This window comes from Martes martes (genome assembly GCF_963455335.1).
Source record: "Martes martes genome assembly, chromosome: 1".
In the NCBI taxonomy this organism is placed as follows: Eukaryota; Metazoa; Chordata; class Mammalia; order Carnivora; family Mustelidae; genus Martes; species Martes martes.
The window spans coordinates 68211669-68232973 of record NC_137888.1 but is presented as its reverse complement, the minus strand read 5'-3'; the positions used below and the strand labels follow the sequence as shown (position 1 = coordinate 68232973).

Genomic DNA, 21305 nt, shown 5'->3' with positions numbered 1-21305 from the left:
CCATAAAATCCTAAATTTCTATCAATTATGAATAAAAATTATTAGTACCAAAAAATGATATTTTCCAACAAATGCAAAGGATGCCATATTACAAAGAATCAACATTGTCACCACAGATTTCTTAAAGAACACAATAATTCACAAGTCTATGATTTTATCATTCTTCCAATAGCCAGCATGCTACCATGGAAGGATTCTGCTAGCTGAACATAACAGGTCAGAGCCATTCCTACCCACAGGAGATGGACACCTCCACAGTGCAGGTGGATAACTGCCCAAACACTGTGAGGTATCTGAACCTTTTGCTGTGGAGAATGGGAGGCAGAGCCCGCTACCAGCTCTGGAAATTTCCTCATATCAGAATCTTGGCATTAGAAAAATTAAACAGCACTCTATATTTATTGAGTATTTTATACTTTCCAAGCATCCATTTTACCTCTTTAACCCCTAATTAGACATAGGTCTCCCAACAAAGAAACTGAGACACACTGAAGTTTAATGATTTATCACATTTATAAAATCCAGTCCACACTTCTCCACAGATGACAGAACGGGCATCTAGACAGGAATAAAATGCTGTACTCAGAGTTCTAGAACAAACCTTTGACAATGCTGGTAGAGTATTTACATCAAGAAAGGACTCAGAGTAAACACCACTGAAGACAAATACAGTCAAAACTAAAACACACTGGCATTAATGTTTATATGTCACAGGTTATATAGCTTTAGAAATAAAGGAAGAAATTAACAAGAGTACAATGACTGCAGGAGAGGTTAATTGTCGATAGTTTAATGAGTCAAAAGCAAACAAGGATACAGAAAATCTGAATAATAAATTGTAAAGCTATAAAATTTTCTGTAGCTCTCAAATTACAATCCTTATTTTCCTGAATTAAATCAAAATTACCTCAAAGACCTACTCAATATGATCACTTGAGGAGACCAACACTAGTTGTTACATAAATCCCTCTCCATTCTCTGAGCTATACCAGGACTCCAGAGCTTACAGGAGAACAGGAAAAATGGGGAAGACACTTTCTGACACCACCACCTTCTGGGCCCATGTCAACCATTCAAAATCACTAGCGTCCACACCCCCAATTATAAGCCTGGAAACAGTGACCTTTTCCTTCCAAAGGTTAGTCCCAGTCATCTGAGACATCTCCTGTGTATGCAGTCTCCCAAACTGTAAGCCTCAAAATCCTCTTGACTCCATTATCCTCTCCCTGCAAAAAACTGTAACTTACCACCAAATCCTACCTCCAAATTCTGGAATACCCCTTCTTCCTCATCTTTACTCCTCACTACCTTAGTCCAGCACTCTGGTGTCTTGTGAGGGCTACTTTAGCAGGTTCTGCTCTCCCTGACTCTCCCCATGTAGTACTTGGCTCTTACTCTGTGCCCATCTGCTTCAACATATATACCCTCAAACAGAGCCAACCTAACAATGCATTTAATGAGAAATATTTTACTTAAGATTTTGTGGAAATGTGGAGAAGAAAGTTCACGTTGACCACCACTGGACAAAACTCTGCACATTTTCCTTTAATTACCCCCCATCTTTCTCCCAAACTCCTCTCAGGGATAGCGCTTCCTTGCCTGCCGCAACTCCTGGACCACCCTCTTTAGGTTTCAGCCTCCCACTTTCCAGGGTATTTCTTTCCTTAACCTCCACTCCAACCACTATTCTTATGTTGAGCAATTCAACTCTTGGCTCAACTTCTGTAGTTTGCATTTTTTCACCCACCACACTGTCACCAAACACACCTTCCACGGAAGGATCCAAGTTACTTAGAAGGCAGTAGGGGAATAGCAAGTAACAAAAAGGATAAGTTAGTAGCCACTCTAGCCCCCTATGACTAAGAAAATTTTATAAACTGAAAAATCAGTGACCTACTGAAAACATCCTTTTATTTTTTTATTATCTATTTTTTATTTTTTTTTATTTTCAGCATAACAGTATTCATTGTTTTTGCACCACACCCAGTGCTCCATGCAATACGTGCCCTCCCTAATACCCACCATCTGGTTCCCCCAACCTCCCACCCCCCCGCCCCTTCAAAACCCTCAGGTTGTTTTTCAGAGTCCATAGTCTCTCATGGTTCACCTCCCCTTCCAATTTCCCTCAACACACACAAAACAGGTAATCATATCCAAAAATGGGCAGAAGATATGAACAGACACTTCTCCAATGAAGACATATAAATGGCTATCAGACACATGAAAAAATGTTCATCATCACTAGCCATCAGGGAGATTCAAATTAAAACCACATTGAGATACCACCTTACACCAGTTAGAATGGCCAAAATTAGCAAGACAGGAAACAATGTGTGTTGGAGAGGATGTAGAGAAAGGGGAACCCTCTTACACTGTTGGTGGGAATGCAAGTTGGTGCAGCCACTTTGGAGAACAGTGTGGAGATTCCTCAAGAAATTAAAAATAGAGCTTCCCTATGACCCTGCAATTGCACTACTGGGTATTTACCCCAAAGATACAGATGTGGTTAAAAGAAGGGCCATCTGTTTATAGCAGCAATGGCCACGGTCGCCAAACTGTGGAAAATACCCTTTTAAAATGGTCACTAGGGGCGCTTGCGTAGCGCAGTTGGTTAAGCCTCTGCCTCTTGGTTTTGGCTCCGTCCTGAGTTTAGGGTCTTGAAAGATGGAGCCTACATCGGGCTCCATGCTCAGCACAGAATCTCCTTGAGAGTCTATCTCCCTCTCCCTCTGCCCTTCCCGCTCATGCTCTCTCTCTAAAGTAGGTAAATAAATCTTAAAAAAGAAAAAAAGTACAAATAAAACGGTCACTAAACCAAATGGAAATTAAAATAATAATGAAATACCATTTTTTTGCCCAGAAAATTAGCATCCATCCTTTTAAAGAATAAGAACCAGTTGGAGCAATAGTTCCAGGAAATATACAAACCCACTGTACTGGGTACAAATTGAAACAAATTTTCTGCAGGATAATTTAGTAATAACAGGACCAAAGTCTCAAAAATGTTAATGAAAGAATCCCACTTGCAGTAATTATTCTACAGAAACAAGCTGAAATCAGCAGAGAGATGTTGGTATAAATATGTTCATCATTACTTATAATAATGGAAAACCTTAAACAACCTAAATTTCTAAAAATAGAGGATTTGCTTAATAAAATATAGTATTCTCTTAAAAAAGTCAGGCAGTCATTAAAAGTAATGTTCTTAAAGATTATGAGGAAAAACTTACAATATATTATCAGGTTAAAATAAAGAGGATTATCAATATATGTAGTATATTCCCAACTCTGTTTAAAGTATTTATCTGTGCAAGGAGTGGATAGCCAAGATGATAGAGGCAATATGTAAGCTCCTCCACCTGTTTCAAACATATAGAAATGCTGGATAAGGGGAACCTGGTTGGCTCAGTTGGTCAAGTATCTGACTCGAGTTCAGCTCAGGTCACAATGTCAAGGTTATGAAACTGAGGCCTGCACTGGGCTCTGCACTGGGCATGGAGCCTACTTAAGATTCCCTCTCTCCCTCTCCCTCTGCTTCTCCCCAACTCTCTCCCTCTAAAAAAAAAAGTTGGATAAAATATAAATCTTTAAATTTTTTCAATACGTATCTAAGCCCAAGCAAGCAAAAGAAATCTCCTGGTACCAGAAATGAAGTGGTAAATCAAGCAAGAGCAGGTCCACATTCACATCTCAAGGGACAGGAGTTGAAACCTCAGGCTATGAACACAGCAGAAACCTGGAAGTGGAACGCAAACCTGGAAACCAGGAGGGCCATCCTCTCTGTAAAGAGGGATGCTCAACATAGAATCTACATAGAAAAAAGTTACACAGGAGAAATCAGAACCCCAAATCTGCCCTGCGTGTGGGTGTGAGCTCTGAATTTTACATCACCTTACTGCAGGAACCTGAGAAACCAATGAAACCATATGGATCTGGCAGGCAGAAGCAAAACCGCCCACAGGTCCAACTCCACCACCTAGAACATACACTGAACTCCACTAAAGAAAAGAAGATATTCGATCAAGCCCCCATCGGGCTCTCTGCTTCAGCAGGGAGCCTGCTTCCTCCTCTCTCTCTCTCTGCCTGCTTCTCTGTCTACTTGTGATCTTTGTCTGTCAAATAAATAAATAAAACCTTAAAAAAAAAAAAAGATAAGATTCTGGAGATAAGCTCACAGACATTACAAATCATTTAAGAACCCATCATGATAGAAGACAGTAAAAGACTTCTAAACTGGAAATCATGACAGAAACTTTAAAATAAGTAGGGCTGAAATATTCAGAAATAAGGAATTCACTTAAAAGTAAAAAACAAGACATAACTTTTTAATACATTTAAAAGTATTTTTAATATGAACAGGAGATACTATACATAAAACTGATTACAGGAGCTGTTTAGAGGGTGAGGACAGTGAGATTATATATATATATATCTAATTTTTTTCTATGTAGTTACCTATTTTCCACAATGATCATATATATCTTTTATAACAGACAAGAAATGAAGGAAGGAAAAAAAGTGAAGATTCAAATCTAACCATTCCTACATGACAGTTAAAAATAATTTTGAAGGGGTGCCTGTGTGGCTCAGTTGGTTCAGCATCCAACTCGATTTCGGCTCAGGTCCTGATCCCATGGCTCCTAGGATCGAGTCCTGTGTCAGGCTCCGAGCTCAGCAGGAGTCTGCCTGGATATTCTCTCCCTCTGTCCCTAGCCCCACTCACGCTTGCTCTCTCTCAAATAAATAAATCTTTAAATAATAATTATAATAATAATTTTGAAACCTGGAGGGGATACACTTTGATGTACTCCTAGAATAAATCCAAGCTGGTATCTGGAATGCCCCTATATCATGAGATACCACCCCAGCCCACACCACATGTTCTAGTCATACTGAGCTCCCCAGCAACCCTGTACATGCTATCTCTTCTTTAATACCAACCCTCTGCACATGCCCTCTTCCTAGAATTCCTTTAGCCTTTCCTCACCCTGTAAATTCCTGGTAATCATTCCAGATCCGGGTAAAAACCATTCCCTTCTGGAGTCTTCCTCAACTCCCTCAGACCAAACAGCTATGTCCCTCAGCAATGATAACGAAAGTCAGTCAACACTGTGGTGAACGCCAGTGTGCACACTGTATCTTTTGTCCATCCTACCTCCACCAAGGACTATGCGTTTGGGGATGTAAGAAACACATTTTCTCAGATTATCTCTGAATACTGAGTGTCCAACACATTGCTTACCCATAGGTGGTACTCAGCAAAAATTTGTTATTTGAATGCAAGTGCAGAAAAATCATTAAAATCCTCTAAGTATAAGCTTAGAGGAATCATCTGCTCAGTATAGTTTTTCTCCCTTAGCCTCAGAGAAGTGAATTAGAGTCATCTACCTACTATTTGCTAACATCCTCTTGAAAAATTGCCATCACAAATACTACTTGCCAGGTCTTTGATTTTTCTCCCTTGTATTATATACTGTCCCTGATGTGCCATGCATATAATTATACTCATTTATCTTCCCTATTCTATAAAATTCTCCCAGCTGATTTTAATTTTTTAAAGCTTTATTTTTTTATTATTTATTTTTAAGTAATCTCTATGCCCAATTTGGGGCTCAAACTCATGACCCCAAGATCATGCTCTACCAACAGAGCCAGCCAGGCACCCCTCCCAGCTGGCTGTAATCAAAACCTTAAGTATTTGCATGTAAGAGACATGGTTGTCCTAGGCTTCCTTGGACACCAGAAATACATGTAGAAAGAACAACATAAATTGACACTTAATTCAATCAAATGAAGTAAAAAGTTAATGATGACTCAGGGTTCAACACTATGTTGAGATATAAAAGATAATAGACTTATTTTCTGTACTCAAAAAATTTAAATTCATTAATTCATTCAGCCAACAGATACTGAGGACCACCTATGCTTTTAGCCCAATGCTAAGCACTTGAGAAGAGCATCAAGACATTTAATATTTGGTCTGGGCATTCCAAGAGCTTACAAACTAGTTGTGGTGGTGGGGGGTGTGGGTGGATTGTATGAGAAACACAAATAGAAAGTTAAATAGCAATGTCAGTATTATATGTGTAATCAATAAAATTCAGAAAAAAATGTTAAAAGATGTTAAAATGATGTTAAGATCATTTTTAAGATGTTATAAGAGGTGTTACAGGGTAGATGGTGTGGTCTGGATACAAAGAATTAACAGAGGAGAGAGAGGCTTCTGTATACCCAAGTGATCCAGAAAATGTTCCATGGAGGAGTGGGAACTGGGGAGAGACATGTGATCTCATGTATAACAGGGTAAAACTGCTCAATAATAACACTGTCTTACAATCCCCCTGCCACATACCCTCCACCATTCCACTGCTAAGCCAAGTGGATTTGAAGAGGATTCGGGACTTTTTTTTTTTTTTTAAGGTTTTATTTTTAAGTAACCTCTACACCCAAGGTGGAGCTTGAACTCATATCCTGAGATCAAGGATTGCATCCTCTACCAACTGATACAGCAAGGAACCTTTGGAATTGAGGATACTAATGAAGGGATACCACATGGGCTACAGATCAACAGGGAATTCACACTTCCGCAGATATCAGCAGGGAGGGACATCCACACTGGACTACACAGGAACCTGAGTCTCACAAGAAGGCAGTATCAGAGAAATAACAGTCCTAACTAAACTAAACTCCCTACCCTCAAACCCATGCCATGACAAGATGAAATTTCTGAAAACTTAAATACCACCCAGGGAAGAAGACAACTGAGTTCAGCCTTAAATGACTATTTTACCCTGTATGACTAGAACAGTCTTCCACTATATGGCTACTAATAATAGAACCTATGCTGATGTAGGAAAAATAAAGATATTTTATACTCACTTCAGTTTTGAGGCCTGAGAGTTCATCCTCATGGGGAAAAAGTCTCTTCAACAAAGGGTGTTGGGAAAACCGGACAGCAACATGGAAAAGAAGGACATGGACCAATTTCTTACACCATAATATAAACTCAAAAATAAACTCAAAATGGGTTAAAGACCTAAACAGGAGGCCTAAAAACATAAAAATCCTAGAAGAGAGCACAGGCAACAGTAACTTCTTTGACATCGGCCACAGCAACATTTTTCTAGACAGGTCTCTTAAGGCAAAGGAAATAAAAGCAAAAATAAACTATTGGTGGGGCGCCTGGGTGGCTCAGTGGGTTAAAGCCTCTGCCTCCGGCTCAGGCCATGATCCCGGGGTCCTGGGATCGAGCCCCACATCGGGCTCTCTGCTCAGCAGGGAGCCTGCTTCCCCTTCTCTCTCTCTGCCTGCCTCTGCCTACTTGTGATCTTTGTCAAATAAATAAATAAAATCTTAAAAAAAAATAAATAAATAAACTATTGGGATTACATCAAAATAAAAAGCTTCTGCACAGAGAAGGAAACAGTCAACAAAACTAAGAAGCCACCTATCAAATGAGAGAAGATATTTGCAAATAACATATCTAATAAAAGGTTAGTATCCAAAATTTATAAAAAACTGATAGAACCCATCACCCAAAAAACAAATAATGCAATTAAAAATGGGCAGAAGACATGAAAAGACATTTCTCCAAAGAAGATAATTAGATGGCCAACAGACATGTGAGAAGATGCTCAACATCACTCATCATCAAGGAAATGCAAATCAAAACTACCTTAAACCTGTCAAAATGGCTAAAGTCAAAACCACACACACACACACACAAGCAAGGTTTGGCAAGGATGTGGAGAAAAAAGAACACTTGCACACTATTTGTAGGAATGTCAACTGTGAAAAACAGTATGGAGGTTCCTCAAAAAGTTAAAATAGAACTACCCTGCAATCCAGTAATCACACTACTAGGTATTTACCCCCAAAATACAAAAACACTAATTCAAAGGGATACATGCATCTCTGTATTTATTGCAGGTTTATTTACAATAGCCTAGATATGGAAGCAACCCAAGTACCCACTGATAGATGAATAAGGGAATGTGGTGTGTGTGTGTATACATGTCTGTGTAAAAAAGAATGAACTATTGCCATTTGCAACAAGATGGATGGAGCTAGAGAGTATAATGATAAGCAAAATAAGTCAGAAAAAGAGAAATACAGTATAATTTCACCCATATGTGGAATTTAAGAAACAAAACATATGAGAAAAAAGAGAGATGAACTAAAAAGCAGACACTTTACAGAACAAAGTGATGGTTACCTGAGGGAAGTTCGGTGGGGAGTAGGTGAAATAGGTGACAAATTAAGGTGTCCACTTGTGAGGAACACTGGGTTATGCATGAATTGTTGAATCACTATATTGGTCACCTGAAACTAATACAATACTTTATGTTACCTGGAATTAAAATAAAAACTTCTTTAAATTTTATAAATTTTTAAAACTCTAAAATAAGGTAGCACATCATTACATTCTAAAATGAGCCTCAAAGACACAGATAGTAGGGCTGCATTTTAACACGGGAATACTAACTCCACACTGAGGCAGTCTTTTTTTTTTTTAAGATTTAATTAATTTATTTATTTATTTGACAGACAGAGATCCCAGAGAGGCAGGAAGAGACAGGGCGGAAAGCTGAGCAGAGCGCCCGATGTGGGGCTCAATCCCAGGACCCTGGAATCATGACCTGAGCCGAAGGCAGAGGCTTTAACCCACTGAGCCACTCAGGCGCCCCCTGAGGCAGCCTTTTGAAAGCAGGTATCATTCTGCCAGCCCTGAAATATCATTATTGTCCCTATGTTCCGAAGACCACACTCACAGACCAGTTAAGTGGGCCATGGGTTGTTAAAGATGCCAATCCTTCAAGCCAGCATTTCTGCCTTAACAGGACAGCAGTCCCAGACTTCCTTCTCAGCACCCTGTGCCCTCTTGCCTTCCACTCAGCTATGAAACCTGACAAAATCCAAGATGCAATGCTAGGTTTCCATCTCACCAGCTATGCAATCTTGGGTAGCTGACCTCTCTGGATCTCACTTGTAATACTGTAAGTGATAATACCTACAACTCATAAGGTTGTCAGGATCAAATGGAAGAGCATTCGTGAAAGGCCACACATGATGGCCTCTTCCAGGAAACTATATGCTTTAAACTACTTTTGTTATTATAGAATAAAGAGCTGTATTCCTTTTTTTTTTTTTTTTTAATTTCAGAATCTCAGGGGCGCTTGAGTGGCTAAGTCATTAGGCGTCTGCCTTCAGCGCAGGTCATGATCCCAGGGTCCTGGGATCGAGCCCTGAATCAGGGTCCCTGCTAGGGGGGATGCCTGCTTCTCCCTCTCCCACTCCCCCTGCTTGTGTTCCCTCTCTCTAGCTATGTTTCTCCCTGTCAAATAAATAAATAAAATCTTTAAAAAAATTTCAGAATCTCAGGCAAAGTGAGTCAACAGGGAGGAACGTTGTGGGAGAGAGGTCTTCTGGCCCCCATACTCACACCTGTACACTAATTGTACTTGATCACACCTAATGAAGCTGGCCAGCCTCTTCAGGAGCTGTGACAGCAGGAAAGTGAGAAGAGGAAAAAGAATGGAGGAAGATAAAGTTTGCATTTAAAGCAGTTCCTTATTTTATATAGAGATGTCTGGAAGGATATTCACCTATGATAAAAAGTAATGGCACAGTGATGGGATTTTTGGATAACCTTTAACTTTCTGCTTTGTTCTTTTCTTTAATTCATATACTGAAAACACACACATACTTGAAAACTACAGTTAATTTTGGGGGCTATGCCTTCATAAGCTTTTCATACAGCACTATTCATAACAGACAAGACAACCAAAGTGTCCAACAACTGATGAGAGAAGAAACAAAATGGGATGTTATCCATAGAATGGAACAGCATTCAGCAATAAGAAGGAATGCAGTACAACCTAAGTCACAACACAGAGGATCCTTGAAAATATTATGCCAGTAAAGGAGCATAACTTAAACATAAAACTACTTATCTACTTTTAAATATCACATTTACATCTTCTCCCAAGATCTCACAACTTTTTTTTTTTAAGATTTTATTTATTTATTTGACAGACAGAGATCACAAGTAGGCAGAGAGGCAGGCAGAGAGAGAGGAGGAAGCAGGCTCCCCGCCGAGCAGAGAGCCCGATGCGGGGCTCGATCCCAGGACCCTGGGATCATGACCTGAGCCGAAGGCAGAGGCTTTAACCCACTGAGCCACCCAGGCACCCCAGATCTCACAACTTTTTATGAACATCTTTTCTAAACTAAATATTTATTTTTAACAGCTTTATTAACAGCTTTATTTATATTATATTTATTTATATTTAACAGCTTTATTAAGATATAATTAACAGGGGCACCTGTTAACCGCTGTGGCTCAGCGGTTAAGCATCTGCCTTTGGCTCAGGTCATGATCCCAGGGTCCTGGGATCTATCTAGCTCCACAACAGGCTCCTTGCTTAGCAGGGGTACCTGCTTCTCCCTCTCCCTCTGCTGCTCGCACTGCTTGTGCCCTCTCTCTGTCTGACAAATAAATAAAATCTTTTTTTAAAAAAGCTATAGTTAACAAACACCAAAGTATACCTATTTAAAGTACAAAATTTGAAGTTTTGACATACTATACACATCACTATAGTCAAGCCAGTGAATATAACACTCCCACAAGTTTCCTCACACTCTCTGTAATACCTCACTCCCATCTCTCCCTGTTGCTGGGCAACCAATAATGTGATTAATGTCACTACAGTTTAGTTTGTATTTTCCAGAGCTTTTAAGATTTTATTTATTTGAGAGAGAGAGAGAGAGAGAGAGAGAGCAGGGCCAGGGAAAAGAGAGAAGCAGGCTCCCTGCGGAGCAAGGATCTGGATGCAGGGCTCCATCCCAGGACCCTGGGATCATGACCTGAGCTGAAGGCAGACGCTTAACCAACTAAGCCACTCAGGCATCCCTGCATTTTGTTTTTGAAATGAGACTGAGCCACCCAGGCGCCCCTCCAGAGTTTTATATAAATAGAATCATGCATATATAATCTTTTCTTCTGACTTCTTTTACTCAGCGTAAATGTTTTTAGGTTTATCTACGTTGCTGTGTGTTTTAATAGCTTATTCCTTTATAATTCCTAAATAATATTCCTTTGTATGGACAAATCATTAAGACATTTAGTTTGTTTACAGATTTAGGCTATTACACAAGAGCTACGATGAACATACGTATAAAAGTCTATGGACATATGTGTTCATTTTTCTTTAGTATTGTTCTGTAGTTTTTTGTAATTTCTTTGGTTTTGGCATCAGAATCATTTTGGCCTCACTGATGAGTTGGGAAGAATGCCCTTCTACTTGTCTGAGGAAGTCTACAGAGAATCAGTATTATTTATTCCTTATATTATTCCTATATTATACTGTTCCTATGTTCCACCTGGGCCTGGAGTTTTCTGTGAGAATGTTTTTAAATAAAGTCAATTTTTTAAATAAATATAGGACATATAGATATCTATAGAGTCTACAGTGATGTCATTTCTTTCATTCCTTATATTGATACGTGTCTTTTTTTTTTTTTTTCTCATCAGTCTGGCTAGATGTTATCAGTTTTATTGATCACCTCAAACACTAGCTTTTGGTTTCATTGATTTTTCTCTATTGTTTTTCTGTTTTCAATTTTTTTTTTTTTTTTAGATTTTATTTATTTGACAGAGAGAGAGATCACAAGTAGGCAGAGAGGCAGGCAGAGGCGGGGCGGGGGGAAGCAGGCTCCCTGCTGAGCAGAGAGCCTGATGCGGGGCTCGATTCCAGGACCCCGGGATCATGACCTGAGCTAAAGGCAGAGGCTTAACCCACTGAGCCACCCTGGCGCCCCTCTGTTGTCAATCTTGTTGATATTGCTCCGATCATTATTATTTTCTTTACTCTGCTTCTGGACTTATTTTGCTCTTCTTTTACTAGCTTCTTAAGGAGAAAAATGAAGCCACTGATTTGAGGCCTTTCTTTTTTTCATACATGGCCCTTTAGTGCAATAAGCTCCCCCTAAGTATTGTTTTAAGTGGCATCCCACACATTTTGATATGTTGTGTTTTCATTTAATTTAATTTCAGTTCAAAATACTTAATTCCATTTTTAAATAATTTTATTTATTATTATTTATTATTAATTCCATTCCTAAGTTCTTCCTTCACCACTGGGTTATTAAGTTCATTACTTAGTTTCCAAATATTTGTGGATTTCCCTAATTAGGTTTTTAATTTAATTTCATTATGGGGAGAAAACATGCTTCATTTGACTTGCGTTGAGACTTGTTTTATGGCCTAGTATATGATCTAATTTGGTGAACATCGTGTGTACTTTAAAAGAAAGTGCATTCTGCTGCTGTTAGGTGTTTTATAAACATCAGAATGTCAAGTTGGAAAAAAAAAATGTCAAGTTGGATGATAATGTTAAGTCTTCTATGTCCTTACTAAGTTTCTGTCTACTGCCTCTATTCAGCTGAAATCTTCAACTATTATTGAGGATCTACTTCTTACTGCAGTTGTATTAAGTTTTGCTTCATTTATTTTGAAGATCTGCTATTGAGTATACAACTATGAATTGATCCCTTTATCATTATGAAATGACCCTCTTTATCCCTAGAAATAGCCTTTGCCTGAAACCTACTTTGCCTGATATTAATATGGACAGAGTCCAGCTTTCTTTCGGTTTGCATTACCATGGTTTATCTTTCCAATCCTGTTACTTTTAACCTATCTATGCCTTTATATTCAAAGTGCAGTTTCCTCAAGGCAACATTTAGCTGGGTCTTGTGTTTTCACCCAATATGAACTATCTCTGCTTTTTAACTAGGGTGTTTAGACCATTAACTAATTATTTATTTATTTATTACCATTAATCTTTTAATGTGATCATTAATATAGTTAGGTTTGAGTCTCTCATTTTGCTCTTTGCCCCACCTGTTCTTTGTTTCCTTTCTTCTCTTTTTCTATCTGCTTTTGTATTACTCAAATATTTCTTATAATTCCATTTTTCTCCTTTCTTGCTCAACTCTGTTATTTTAGTGGTTGCTCTAGGGTTTTGTACTCATTGCAGCTTCTCTTCAAGTGATATAATACCACTCCACGTAGAGTATAAGGATTGAGTGGCGTACTTCCATTTTCCCCCACCAATACTTTGTTATTTTTGTTATACATTTTACATATGTTATAAACCCCATACTACATTTTATTTTTTCATTTAAGTAATTATCTTTTAAATATACTTAAATAATAAGAAAAGATCTTAGAGTTCACCTAACTATACAGTACCATTTCTGTTGCTCTTCCTTCCTTTGTATAGATCTGTATTTCCATATGGTATTATTTTCTTTCTGTCTGAAGATCTTCCTATAACATTTCTTTTCTTTTTTAATTTATTTTATTATTTATTTGACAGACAGAGATCACAAGCAGGCAGAGAGGCAGGCAGAGAGAGAGGAGGAAGCAGGCTCCCCACTGAGCAGAGAGCCCGATGTGGGGCTCAATCCCGGGACCCCGAGATCATGACCTGAGCTGAAGGCAGAGGCTTTCACCCACTGAGCCACCCAGGCACCCCCCTATAACATTTCTTATAGTGGGGGTCTGCTGAGGATGAATTTTTCCACTTTACATGTCCTAAATGTATTTATTTCATCTTTATTTTTGAAAGATATTTTTGTTAGGTGTAGAATTCTAGGCTGACAGTTTTCCTTTCAGTATTTTGATGATGTTCCTCCACTCTATTATGCACATTTCCAGCAAGAAATGTACATTATCTTTATCCATCTTCCTCTGTATGTATTATGTAAGTGGTCTTTTCTCTTTGGTTTAAGATTTTATCCCTAAAGATAAGATCCTTTATCCTGGCTTTAAGCAATTTAATTACAATGTGCTTTGATGCAGTTTTCTTCATGTATGTTTTGCTTTATACATACATGAATTGACCTTGTTGGGTCTAGAGGCTCATACTTTCCAGCAAATTTAGAAAAAAAAATTTTAAGATTTTTATTTATTCATTTGAGAGAGAGGGAGAGCACAAGCAGGGGGAGCAGCAGACAGAGGGAGAAGCAGGCTCCGTGCTGAGCAAGGAGCCTGACTCAGGGCTGGATCCCAGGACCCTGAGATCATGACCCAAGCTGAAGGCAGTTGCCCAACCTACTGAGCCACCCACGTGCCCCAAATTTGGAAAATTTTTAACCATGATTCTTCAAATATTTTTTCTGTTCCCCCTCCTTAGGGACTCTATATACATGGATATTAGGTCACTTAAGTCCCACAGATCACTGATGATACTTTTAATTTTTTTGTAATTTCTTTATTCTGTTTCATTTTGGATAGTTTCTATTGTTATGTCTTCAAAATCACTATTCTTTTCTTCTACAATGTCTGATATGTCCTTAAGACCCTCCAGTGTATTGTTCATCTGGCATGTTATAGTTTTTCTCTCTAGAAGTTCAGTACAAGTCTTTTAAAGTATTTTCAATGTCTCCACTTAATTCTTTGAAGCATTTGGAACACAGTTGTAATGACTGTTTTGGTGCCATTATCTGTATCAGTTCTGGGTCATTTTTTGGTTGACAGACTTTCCCTTATCATTATGGGTCACATTTTCTTGCTTTGCTCATGTATTTCATGCTCAGTATAAAAATCTAAAACAACTGCTGTACTTGGGAGGTATCCTTCTGGACTATTTAAATTTACAAATACATACATACATATATATATATATATATATATATATATATATATATACACACATATATATATATATATGATTTTTTAAATGGGATTATGCCATAGATTTTAAACATTATTTAAATAGCTACTCTATTGGGAAAGGAAAATGAAAACAATGACCCAACATCTTTTTTTTTTTTTTTTTAAGATTTTATTTATTTATTTGACAGAGATCACAAGTAGGCAGAGAGGCAGGCAGAGAGAGAGGAGAAAGCAGGCTCTCCATGGAGCAGAGAGCCCGATGTGGGGCTCGATCCCAGGACCCTGGGATCATGACCTGAGCCGAAGGCAGAGGTCTTAACCCACTGAGCCACCCAGGCGCCCCAACAATGACCCAACATCTTAAACAGTCTCCTCTCCAGAGTGGTGTATATCTGAAAGAGGTGAATATATGCATATTCTCTAACACACAACTCCACTTCTAGAAATTTATCCCAGAGAAACTCTTATACAAATATACCAAAATAAAGGTAAAAGAACACCACTGTTAATAGTATTAAAAAATTGGGGGCATCTGGGTAGTTCAGCCAGTTAAGTGTCTGCCTTCACCTCAGGTCATGATCCCAGAGTCCTGAGATTGAGCCCCACATCGGGCTCCCTGCTCAGTGGGGAGATTGCTTCTCCTCTCTCCCATGCGTGCTCTCTCTTGTTATCTCTCTCTCTCTGACAAATAAATAAAGTCTTTTAAAAAATAATATCAAAAAATTGGAAACCACTTGAATTCCTGCATCAGGTGACTGGATAATTACAGAATATTCACTTAGTGAAATACTAAGTAACAGTTAAAATGAAGTGGATACTGGTTTTAACATGAGAAATATATGTTAAGTTAGGAAAAGTATACAGCAGGTATCATTTGTAAAAAATTTTAAAGCATTTAAAACAGTATATTATTAATGGAAAACACTAATGGAAAAATATAGATGGGTGGGGAAAATAATTAAAATGCCAACTTCAGGACTGTCAGTGAGGTACAGGATTAAAATGGGGAAGAGCCTTCAGTCATCTTTCTAATGTTTTACTCCTTACAGAAATCAAAGAGCTGATGCATAAAAAAAAATAGAAAATTGCTGACATTTCTTAAATCCGGGTAGAGAAAATATGTGTATATTGTATTATTCTCAGTATTCTTTTGGATGTTTCACTATTTTATATCTAAAAATATGAAAGAAAACTTACACAGAATAATATTACACTACAACAGCATATAGCAGTACTTTCCATCATGCATTTTACTTAATCATCCTCTTCATTTGGTTTTAAGAATATACAGCAGAAAATATAATCTGTTTTTAAAGAAAATTAGGTAGCAACTCTCCTAAGTTAACATTTCAGTTTGTAAATACAGAGCAAAAGCTGAAGTGTGAGGCTTTGATCTATGACTTATAGTGCATCTAGAATGAAAGGCCAAATGATGAATGGGGTCTAAAACAGACCAGCCCAGACACAGGTACACACAAATCTAGAATAGCATAATTTTTAAAGTTCATAATATTGACCATATGAAGAGAATCTACCATGTGCCAGGCCCTTTATATAAATTATCTCTAATTTTTTTTTTAAATAATCTCTACACCCAAAGTCACAGCCCTGAGATCAAGTCACACGCTCCACTGACTGAGCCAGCCAGGCACCCCAAATTATTTCTAATCCTTAAAACAACCCCCCAAAGTAAAAGCTTATATCTATTTTTACTGACAGACACTCAAGCTCAATAAAGTTAAGTAACCTACCCAACACCACTCAGCTAATAAGCACTAGAGTCATATAATCCAAACAACAGTGTCAAGGTCCATGTTTCCACTACTTCATATAAGGCTGGGCCCAGGAAAGTACTGGGATCTGTGACAAGGGAATTTAACCATTCTCCTTACAGAACCAGACCGACACCCAACATTTGCAATCTTTGGAAATATTACTTTAGTTAATTTCAGTACCTTAAAATAACATTGTTTTACTTGTATGTTTTCATGTGAGTCTGTTTACTCAGTTAATATAAGTGTCTCAGTGCAAACACACTAGACATTTTCTCTTAGCTAATAACAATGACCTAAATTTTTTTTAAAGATTTTATTTATTTATTTGACAGACAGAGATCACAAGTAGGCAGAGAGGCGGGAAGAGAGAGAGGAGGAAGCAGGTTCCCCGCTGAGCAAAGAGCCCCACGCAGGGCTCCATCCCAGGACCCTGAGATCACGACCCAAGCCGAAGGCAGAGGCTTTAACCCACTGAGCCACCCAGGTGCCCCATGACCTAAATTTTGTGAAAGTAAACATAAATTTGAAACTGATTCTTCATGGTGGACCAAAACCAAAGACTAAGGAAGACTATCATGACATTGAAGAAGTAGGTGCCATTATCGGGAAAAAAGTGTCTCACATTTAAGTGCTAATTTAATTTCTTTTTTAGATTTTTTGCTGAGGGAGAGAGTGTATGTGGAGTGTGGGAGCAGAGAGAGAGGGAGAGAGAGAATCTCAAGCAGACTTCCTGCTTAGTGGGGAGCCTGACCCGGGGCTCCATCTCACGACTCTGAGATCATGACCTGAACGGAAACCTAGATTCATATACTTAACTGACTGCACCACCCACATACCCCTGCTTTCTAATTTATAAAACACTTTCACATATGTTATAACTTTTGACCCCCGTTAATCCATTAATTAGAACTGAAAATAATAATTTGCTATGTAATAATATTATCTGTTTCCCTATATTATTTTACTCCCATTTTACAAATAAGGAAACAGACTCCAAGAAATCAACCTACATAGCCTAGGTCATCTGCTGCTGGGTGTCAAAGCTGGTACTGCTTTCAGTGCGCTTGAGTCCCAGTTCAATAAACCACACTGACTCTTGAATGTCTAAGAGCAATGAAGACATGAAATAGGATGTCAGGGAAACCAAGGAATCAACTTTCCACATGATATTCAAGGAAGAGATCTGAGCCTCTTTTATACAGACATTGAAATTAGAAGACTCAATGTAGAGGTTTACAGGACAGTTCCATATATGGTTCTTTTTACTTTTTAAATTCTAACTTAACTCCCAATTCTCCCTTTTTTCTAATAAGTAAAATATTTACATATTAAATTCAATAAGAATTATCACTCATAAGTAAAATAATGTCATGAGTACATAATTAGTAGGAAATACAGCATGGCATTTTCAAGGTTATGGTTATATTAAGCATTGCTAAAAATACTGATTTGCATAATAGTAAGGTCACAAAATGCTACAGAGAACTGAAAACATGCAAAAGTGATGAAAATCATGTTAGAAAGGAAACATAAATTTATATTAATAGTTTATATTAGATGGTCTTTTGATTTTTAGCCTTTCTGAGCAAAAGCTATGGCCACTGCACCCAGAAAAATGCACACAGGTGTGAACTTTGCACATGACTTCAGAGAGTCTGTAGATGTACCTCCCACCCTTATGCCCATTCATGGACCTTTGATAGGTCTACAGGCTCCAGGTTAAGAACTCCAAACCCAGATTCTCCCAAAAAGTTCTCTCAGGAAGAAAATATTTTAAGAATAATTTCTTAGAGAGTATGTTCTCAACAACTTTCTTCAACATTTTCCGTGAAAAACAAGAAGTGAATCGGCAAGGCTTGCTGGTATAAAACTGAGCAATAAATAACTGTGCCTCATGAAAGGCAAACATGCACACATACAACCATAACTCATATCTACTGATAAACATGTACAGACAGAGCTATATGGGAAGAATAAGGAGGAAGCAAAACAGGGGCCTAACAAAGATTTTCCTGAGAGGATAATGTTTAAGCTGACTGGGTCTTGAAGAGTAAGGAGACTTTTAAAGTTGTGTTTGGGTATCACACATATTTCTAAAATCTTGACTTAAAAAGCATATCCCAATATGTCATTCATATTTCTGAAAATTATTCCTTATAGAAACAACTTCCAAGCAGTGAGAGTTAGTTATTTATGAGAATGAGTTAATAGACATCTACAAAAAAATAAACAGACAAATAAATAAATGGGATAAAAATCCCAGATTTAAACAAAACAAAACAAAAAAAAACCCTTAGAAGTCATCCAGTCCTGGGGCACCTGGGTGGCTCAGTCAGTGAGGCATCAGACTTCGGCTCAGGTCATGATCTCAGGGTTCTAGGATCAGGCCCCGCATCAGGCTCCCTGCTCAGCAGAGAGTCGGCTTGCCCCTCTCCCTCTGTCCCTCCCCCTGCTCATGCTCACTCTCTAATAAATAAATAAAATCTTTTAAAAAAAGAAAAAAGTCATCCAGTCCAAACTCCTCTATAGGTAAGACTGAGGCCATACCCTTAGCTCCTCAAACGATACCAAGAATAAATGTTCCCACCAGAGGGCAGGAAGTGAACATTAGGAAGCAGTATTAAGGAACTAAATTAGATTTACAAAGATTTAACACACTTACTTTCTCTAGCATCCTAACTTGGTCCTTATGATGGAGGATCCCATGTCACAACAGTTCAAGAGACCCCCAAGAGAAGAGTGAATATTTCACAAAGCAGGAGCTAGACAGTGGGCCATCGCTCCTTTGACCACTTCCAGTGTTTCCAACATCCTGAAATTTATGTATGCCTCAGTGAATGGACTGACAAATGACATAACTTAGCTGATAGCAAGACTATCATCACTAAATGGGCAAGTAGCTTTAAATGATGCTTACAGAGAAACTGGGTACTGAAAACACACTAATAATACAAACCTATGAAAAATGGAGGAGCAGACACCTTCACTCCTAATGAGTCTTCACCAGCTACATTAGAAAATAAAAGAGAGGTGAATGTGACCACAAGTTGGACAAATGATCCAAAATCATCAAGACTACATAAAATAGTTTCACACTGTCTGTGACAACAAACAGTACCCTGTGTATATATTGTACCATTTCAGTTATTACAAATACATTCCTTGGAAGTGGTGTATACACAAAATGTTTTTATTGATGGGAGCAGAACAATGAAAAACCCTGGAGGCCACTGTTCCAAGGACAAAGAGCTCAATGTCCAGCCTCTACTGGAATAGGTAAAGGGAGAATTCTTCCCACCATGGGCTACTTCTGGTTAATGACAGCATCTTTTCTATCCTGTGAGACTGAGAACTAGGTTGGAAACATTTGGAAGGAAAGAAATAGAAGGAATCCTAAAAGCCTCAGTTCTAATAAAAGAATATAGTCATAAAAGGCCAGTAAATGTTTATAATTCTTAAAGCAATTCAGGCCCAGACATAGCAAGCATTAGAGATTAAAATCAGCAAACAGAAAAAACAGGCAGCCAAGCACTCAGTGGACTATATTCAGGAGTTCAGGATGCATGCCTGCAGGACATACCTAACCCCAAATGTCACTCCATTCTCCATAGGCTCCTATTCCTAGGATCCTTAGCAATAGGGCCTTTTATAGCACTGAAGCTAAGTCAGCGTGAACTTGGACTTTTTTAATGGCTAGATAAGGCCACATCATTAGTAACATTTGTAGCTATGCAAAGTAACATAATAAGGGTAATCAAATATCATGCTTTGGGTGGTAAGCTGATCTAAATGAAGGATCATAAAGGAATGTTATCCCTCTCCTCTGCAAGAACACAATTGAGCATTTGGCTGCTTCACTATGAAAGGACTAGCACAGGGGCGCTGCCTTTGTTGGGCTCCAGGCAAATACAGGAAAGGGAATTCTGGCTCCTTGGAAAGCCATAAAAGGTGTCTTAAGAACTAGGTGAAATTTGTCCATGGTACTCACTTTCCAGAGTTCATTGGTCATGATGTGTTTCTTTCTCTCCGAAGAGCCACAGAGTACTCTACTCCATGATCCATACAAATAACCTGAAATGGTCGACTGCTTCACAAAGCTGAGCAGGTCAGTCTTAACTTACTAGGGAGGTCTGAGAGCTCAGGTCACTGCACAAAGGAAACATACTTAACTTTTCAGAAGCTGGCCCCTTTTAAGAAAACCCCAGAGTCTTTAATTCTTTGGCAGTAAGAGCTGTGCAAACTGCCAGCAGTATCAGTATCCAACTTTCCTCGACATGCATCATTCAAGACCTTCTCAGCTTTACATGGGCTGGGAACTGCTCATTTTCTGTTTTACTAAGAAAAGAGCTCAAAGGAGGCTGCCACAGCTTCCAGGACTTTGTAGGTGAAAGATCTATGGCTCTCCAGTCAATTTTAGAAACCTTTTAAGAATGTTCACAGTGAAAGGCAACATGTTTATTTCTACACTATATAAGGAAATTTCCAGAAAGCCCTCGGCTTCTTCCCAAATTCACTGAAACAGTAAGGGGAAGGGGAGTTTTTAAACAAGAGCACTACCTCCAAGTACTTTCTGGTACTTAAAAATGTAGAAGAGCAAAAATAATGATAAAGAATTAATTTCAACTAAGGTATTCTCTTCAGACTCAAGATGGTTGGGTATTTTCTTTCTTTCTTTCTTTTTTTTTTTTTAAGATTTTACTTATCTATTTGACAGTGAGAGAGAGATCACAAATAGAGAGGCAGGCAGAGAGAGGGGGAAGCAAGCTCCCCGCTGAGCAGAGAGCCTGATTCAGGACTCAATCCCAGAACCCCGAGATCATGACCCGAGCTGAAGGCAGAGGCTTTAA

At 38.4% G+C, this 21305-nt stretch overlaps 1 protein-coding gene across 1 annotated transcript in view; it reads right to left on the bottom strand.

Annotated features, from left to right (window-relative positions):
* The window catches only part of PLS1 (plastin 1), a 73867-nt gene extending 66875 nt beyond the window's left edge, over positions 1–6992 (bottom strand). The window contains exon 1 of the mRNA XM_080822659.1: positions 6880–6992. Within this exon, the coding sequence (XP_080678785.1) occupies positions 6880–6911 (32 nt within the window). The 5' untranslated portion in view covers positions 6912–6992. The remainder of the gene's footprint in view (positions 1–6879) is intronic.
* Positions 6993–21305: the final 14313 nt, after the last annotated feature.